This window comes from Procambarus clarkii, chromosome 30 (assembly GCF_040958095.1).
Source record: "Procambarus clarkii isolate CNS0578487 chromosome 30, FALCON_Pclarkii_2.0, whole genome shotgun sequence".
NCBI lineage: Eukaryota > Metazoa > Arthropoda > Malacostraca > Decapoda > Cambaridae > Procambarus > Procambarus clarkii.
In genome coordinates, this window is record NC_091179.1 from 14,821,507 (window position 1) to 14,827,506 (window position 6,000).

At 38.5% G+C, this 6,000-nt stretch overlaps 1 protein-coding gene across 3 annotated transcripts in view; it reads left to right on the plus strand.

Moving 5' to 3' along the window:
• Nucleotides 1-3,284, plus strand: part of LOC123765502 (heat shock protein 30C) — a 50,053-nt gene extending 46,769 nt beyond the window's left edge. For all 3 annotated transcript variants that reach the window (XM_045754128.2, XM_045754127.2, XM_045754129.2), the window contains one exon: nucleotides 2,503-3,284. In XM_045754128.2, the coding sequence (XP_045610084.1) occupies nucleotides 2,503-2,700 (198 nt within the window). In that variant the 3' untranslated portion in view covers nucleotides 2,701-3,284. The remainder of the gene's footprint in view (nucleotides 1-2,502) is intronic.
• The last annotated feature ends 2,716 nt before the right edge of the window (nucleotides 3,285-6,000 follow it).

Below are 6,000 nucleotides of genomic sequence, written 5' to 3' on the forward strand. Positions count from 1 at the left end.
GAGCCGAGTGAGGCCGGAGTCGTGGAGCTCTGTGGGAGAGCGTGGCAGCTCGATTGGGAATTGAGTGTCTGAACTCGGGGAGTGAGAGCGTTGTAGCTCGATGCGGTCGTAGTTTGCTGTCTGCTGTCAAACCTGTAGCGTCTTGGGGTCGATTAGAACTGTACACGCTGAGTGCTACATTGTTGACTGTGGAAATTGTACTGTCCATTATTCCTCATATCGCTTGCTTATATGGCGACTACGCCTCGGCTCCCTCCAACAAGATGAGAAGAGTATTACCTGTAGTTGGGGAAAGGATTGTAGCTTCTGTAATTAGTGCCAATTAGTTATGCTGTTAAGATAATGAGATAATGGAGTGAGTATAAGATTAACTCGCTACAATATAAAGCATTATAGAGGTCATCATATATAGACATCTTAACTAATTTTTTATGCATTGTTTAAACATATAATTAACCCTTGGGGTAAAAGCCATTTAAACTAATTAAAGAAACCTTATTTACAGATAATATTTTCCTGGGTAAGAGTGGCACACTTCTGAAAGCAATACCAATGTTAGTGTTAAATCTCTTCCTGGAACATGGCCATTGGGATCGAGCAGCCCTACCACACACTGGGGGTATATAGATATTGACAAGGCAATGCCGATAACATTACAGGAGACATCTCCCGTCACACAGGGTGCAGTCGCACCTCCACAGATCTCCAGTATCATCGATTGATACTGGTAATGGCTCAAAAGGGCCACCACTTATAGGCTATTCATGCCCATGCCACCTTTTGGGTGGCTTAATCTTAATCGATCAATCAGGTAACATTGCCTGCATTCCTATCCTAATGTAGTGCTGGTAGTGAATTAGTGTGATCCTACCAGAACACTTGGAGATTTCATTGGGATTCATGATCCCAGGGTCATTGAAGAGCCAGTTTTTGGGATATTTTGGCAGGCTCTTTACCAAAGCCAGCATCCTCAAATGACAGCAGACCCACTAGAATAGCTCCATAGTAAAGACAATCGTCTTAATGATGAATGCATTTTTTAGGAAAGATAAAGCATGCCTTGTGATTAAGGCCTTCTTACTAGATTTCCTATTAGCTGTCCCTTATTCCTCATTGGGTTCCTGTCTGGACTGTGGCAATGTATTGGCAGACCAATATGGCAACCATGGTCTACTCTAATTTATGAGGGGGAAAAGATGCTGTCATGAAGTAATCATTATCATTATTAAAACATTTGGTTACAGCTAAGCATCCAGCACAAAGGGCACCAAAATGTGCAGACATAAGTCACAAGTATACAGATGAAGTCACTGCAACCTTGGAAGGACTATAAATACCCAATTGGCAAAACATATTGAGTAATGTTTAATCATTAATTTTTGTTACATGCTCATTTGCCCAGAGTTGCCTAGGGCAAGTTATCCAGAATAAAGCTTGTACATCTACTTTGGAAGATACCCATCTACAATACAGTGTGTCTGATAGTAGTGGGACTGCCATTTTCAGGGAGACTCCAGAAAACCAGCAAGTACAGTGGTCTGGGACATTGTTTCAGGCTTGTACCAATAGTCTCAAAAACCCTTGGTGCCTTTTTAGAGATGCCTTACTAGGCAAACTAGAGATCTATCTTGAGGTTATCTTGATTTCGGGGCTTAGTGTTCCCGCGGCCAGGTCCTCGACCAGGCCTCCTTTTTGTTACGAACCCCCCCCCCCCCCCCCCAGGAAGCAGCCCGTAGCAACTGTGTAACTCCCAGGTACTGTACCTATTTACTGCTAGGTAACAGGGGCATCAGGGTGAAAGCAACATTTTGCCCATTGTCTCCACCAGGGATCGAACCCGGAACCTCAGGACTACGAATCCAAAGCGCTGTCCACTCAGCTGTCGGACGCCGCTTTTAGGTCTGCAACCTAAGTGCAACCAATCTCCTGTTTCATTATTAAAAAAAAAAATTATAATAAAATTACAACCCATCCTCCAGGAATGATAGAACCTATAACTACTGTTTCACTTTGTTCTATAGTAACAGTATAAAACTTTCCTAACCTATTCTAGGCTAAATAGTAATTGTAGACAAGCATGCACTCTCTTGGGCCTAGTTTAGTACATAATGCACTATATTAAAGCCTAGGAAAAGTAAGGATTTTTTTTTTTTCAGGCCCTTGACAAAATTAATACTGTAATATAAGACTATATATGGCTAAAAAATACACATTTTGTTCTTCCATCCAAAGTAACTATAAGAAGTACAGTTCTACCTATTTTGGACGACACGAATATTTAATACAGAAATGAGAAAATGTTTATTTTCCTCTGAATGCAGATTGCATTTCATTGCTAAGGCACAGTACTGTACTATGATTTGTGCACATCAGAAGAATTGAAAAATACATTTGTGTACTGTAATTTTATTTTCTTATATATATATTTTTTTTTAAATGTGCTATACATTGATTAATGAAAAGAAACTGGTGTCATGATTAATCTTAACTTGCTATCAACAGGTCCATGCCAAACATGAAGAGAAGACAGATAGTCGCTCTGTTTACCGTGAATATAATAGAGAGTTCCTGCTTCCCAAGGGTACAAACCCAGAACTGATCAAATCTTCACTCTCTAAAGATGGAGTGTTGACTGTGGAATCGCCACTTCCAGCAATCGTTGGAGGTGATGAAAAAGTCATTCCCATTGCACAGAACTAATTTCTTGAACCTTTATTAAAAGTAATAGGCAAGGATTGAATCCACAGCAGCATTAAACCTGTTTAGGTGAGCAAAGAACTCATATATTTCGGTGAAAAATAAAGTATTGTTGATTAATCAATTGTGCATTTTTTTCATTAGTTAACCATCAATTTATAGACTACTAAAGGTAATTACTGTATTAAATTTTTGGAGAGTAGTTTGTAGTGGTAATTTTGTTTTTCATAGTTTTGATGATGGTTGAAATGGAGACAATAACAAATGTTTAAATGTGTTATAATAATTACAAGTTTCATTTTATACTAAAGATATCATCCTAATATGCAGTATCATGTAATTATACAATAATTATACTTTAAAACATTAATGCAGAATATAAAAGTACTAATTTTTGTTTGTCATAAATTACATGCCTCAGCTGCCAAGATAATGTAACACCTCTAGAATTAGTAACTACTATAGGCACAAATAAATTCTTTGTATATCCTACACTTTATGTAGAATGTCAGGCATTGAGGAATTTTATTTTAACATTATAATAAAACTGCAATGTACAACTTTCAGAAATAAAGAGATTATAGTAATTGTGTGTGCATCCCCCTACTGTGTAACTGTTCACTCTGCCCATCATTTAATTTAGTGTCCTAAATAGCCATCCATCACGAAGTAACTTCCTGACAAATATTTGAAATTACTGTATCATTAATAAATTACACATGGCTATTTTACTAATACTTGCTCATTAACCATTTCATTTATCAACCCATTCCATCCAGAGGTCAACCCCAAAGAGACATTCATCAATTTTTAACATGCTGTTCATTCAAAACGGGAATTTTCCCAAATACAAATTATTAATATTAAATGTCGGCATATTGTGCACATTTAGGCATTGGTTATGTTGGGTGTTTACATTCTGTTGGTACCTACCTGTATTACGTAGGTAAAGCGGTGATTCGAACAAGTGTCGTTAGCAAAGCATTTGTTCCAGAAGTGTTCGGACATCACGTTGAATCTTGTGTAAACCATTTTTCATTCATAAACAATGTTTGATGCATGGAATATACTTTGGCCTTTTATTTGAGGATGGGCAGCATTTATTCATCAGCTCTGACAAAATCTGAACGACATACAACTGCAATAAGGTTGTTTTTAAATCTATATTACTTTCATTCACACATGTACTAATATAGTCCAACCACTTGGGCTGGACAGTAGAGCGACTGTCTCGCTTCATGCAGGTCAGCGTTCAATCCCTGACCGGCCAAGTGATTGGGCTCCATTCCTTTTCCCCCATCCCATTTCAAAATCTCTTTGACCCCTTCAAAGTGCTATATAGTCGTAATGGCTTGGCACACTCCCCAATAATTCTCACTTGTACATATAGTAGTTTCATGGATTAACAAACACAACCACACTCCAAAAGTCATACACAGTAGTACTTAACTACATAATACCAGCCCCCCCCCCCTCCCCCTTTTGGGAACTGCCTTAGGGCTGAAGTTGCTTTTGAGATTATCTAACACAGGAGCCAGTCAACTCACTGTTCCTGTTAATGTAGAACACTGTATTGTACTATGAACTGAAATGAACCCTCGCACCTAATCTTGACCACGAGCTAAGTAATATGAGCCAAGTTAATTGAGCTAAGTAATTGTCAAAAGAAGGCATCAAGCTGGGGAGAATATGAACTTATGAGCTACGTAGTATGGTTACAGTACCAAGAAAGGAAGGGGAAATGGGGGGTGAAGCTGGGTGAATGTCTACCTGGACAACCATGTATTTGAAACATTTTCTTGATCTACTAATTGCACTTTTATTTTCGCTGTCACATTTGAGGCAGTTGGTGCATGTAACACGGTGCAGTATCATTCACAAAGGCACACTTGCTTAATTTTCAAACTACTGAAAACTTTTGAAATATACAACTCAAACTAAAACAACCTTGCCCACAATAAGATCAATTCTAATAATTTTTTGGTCTTCAAGCAACAAACATGAACAAAGTTCTTTAATGTAAATTCAGATGATCTGATCACGGACAATTTGAAACTACATAGTACGTACTTTAGTCAGCAGGCATAAAGTAGTCACTTTCCAACAGCAGCATATTAATAAACCTGATAGAAGTTGGTCTAAAAGAACAATCTCTGATGGCACAGTGGTAATACTTCACGAGAGATTTGTCTAGGTTCGAGTCCTGGCCAGGTAGGATTGTCTGGGCATAAATTCTAAACTTTGCCTCTGTTTACCCTGCAGTAATTGAACACCCGGTTGTTAATTAATTGACCAGTCATGTTCCAGGGAAAACTAGTGAATAGGCTTATCATAGCTTAAAGTAAGGGAAAAGCACTCTGCCTGTTAACAGTAGTAGTCTGTTCTGTACTTGCCTGTTACAAAAAAGAAAAAACTCCAATTATTAGGACATCTTAGAGATTCATCACAAGAAACCCTATATTGTCAAACCCATGCATGTCTCTTGTCAGTAATAAGTAACAACTGTCATGACCTTGAAAGCTATTCTGGAATGCCAGGACTGAACTACAGGCTGATGTTCCCAACTTGTATACCTGTACCATGCAAGGTGATGATCATGGGGAAAAAAGCTAGCAGCACATATAGAGAGAGATAAGGGACTTTGTTAAACACCACCAACATGGATTCAAGGATGGCAAGTTGTGCCTCAAGTTAAATATGATAACAAGAAAGGGGAGGATGGACTACTTTTTCTTGGACTGTCAAAGCCTTTGACATAGTGCCCCACAAGAGGATGGTATCAATACAAGACAAAACAATGGATATGTTAATTATCAAAAGAAGGCGCCAAGCCGGGAATGCTATGTAGCACCATCAAACGTGCAGAATAATCAGAGGGCGCTAAATATCACTAAGGATGCCAATATGAGAACAGAAACACATAAGGCGAATGATATCAAAAGTATGATTCACCAAGAATTCTATCGAGGGACAAGGGATTACGAGGGACAGTCGGAAAGCAAGACACGCTCATCTTTGAAGTCTGGACATTCAACAAGGATATACACAGCTGTAAGAGGGACAATGCAGTTTGGGCAATAATGAGTAGGGTGGCGCTCCATTAAGTGTCCATGAGTTAAGCGTACAGGTGAGACACACACATTTAGGGAATGACATTTAAAAGAAACAAAGTAAGAACATCTGGGAGTACACATAATCCCATCATAAGCTTATGTGAACAGAATAACATTAGCATCTTGTGGGACACTAGCAAACATAAGAATGTCTTTAAGAATCTTAAATATTTGTACAGACATTCATATG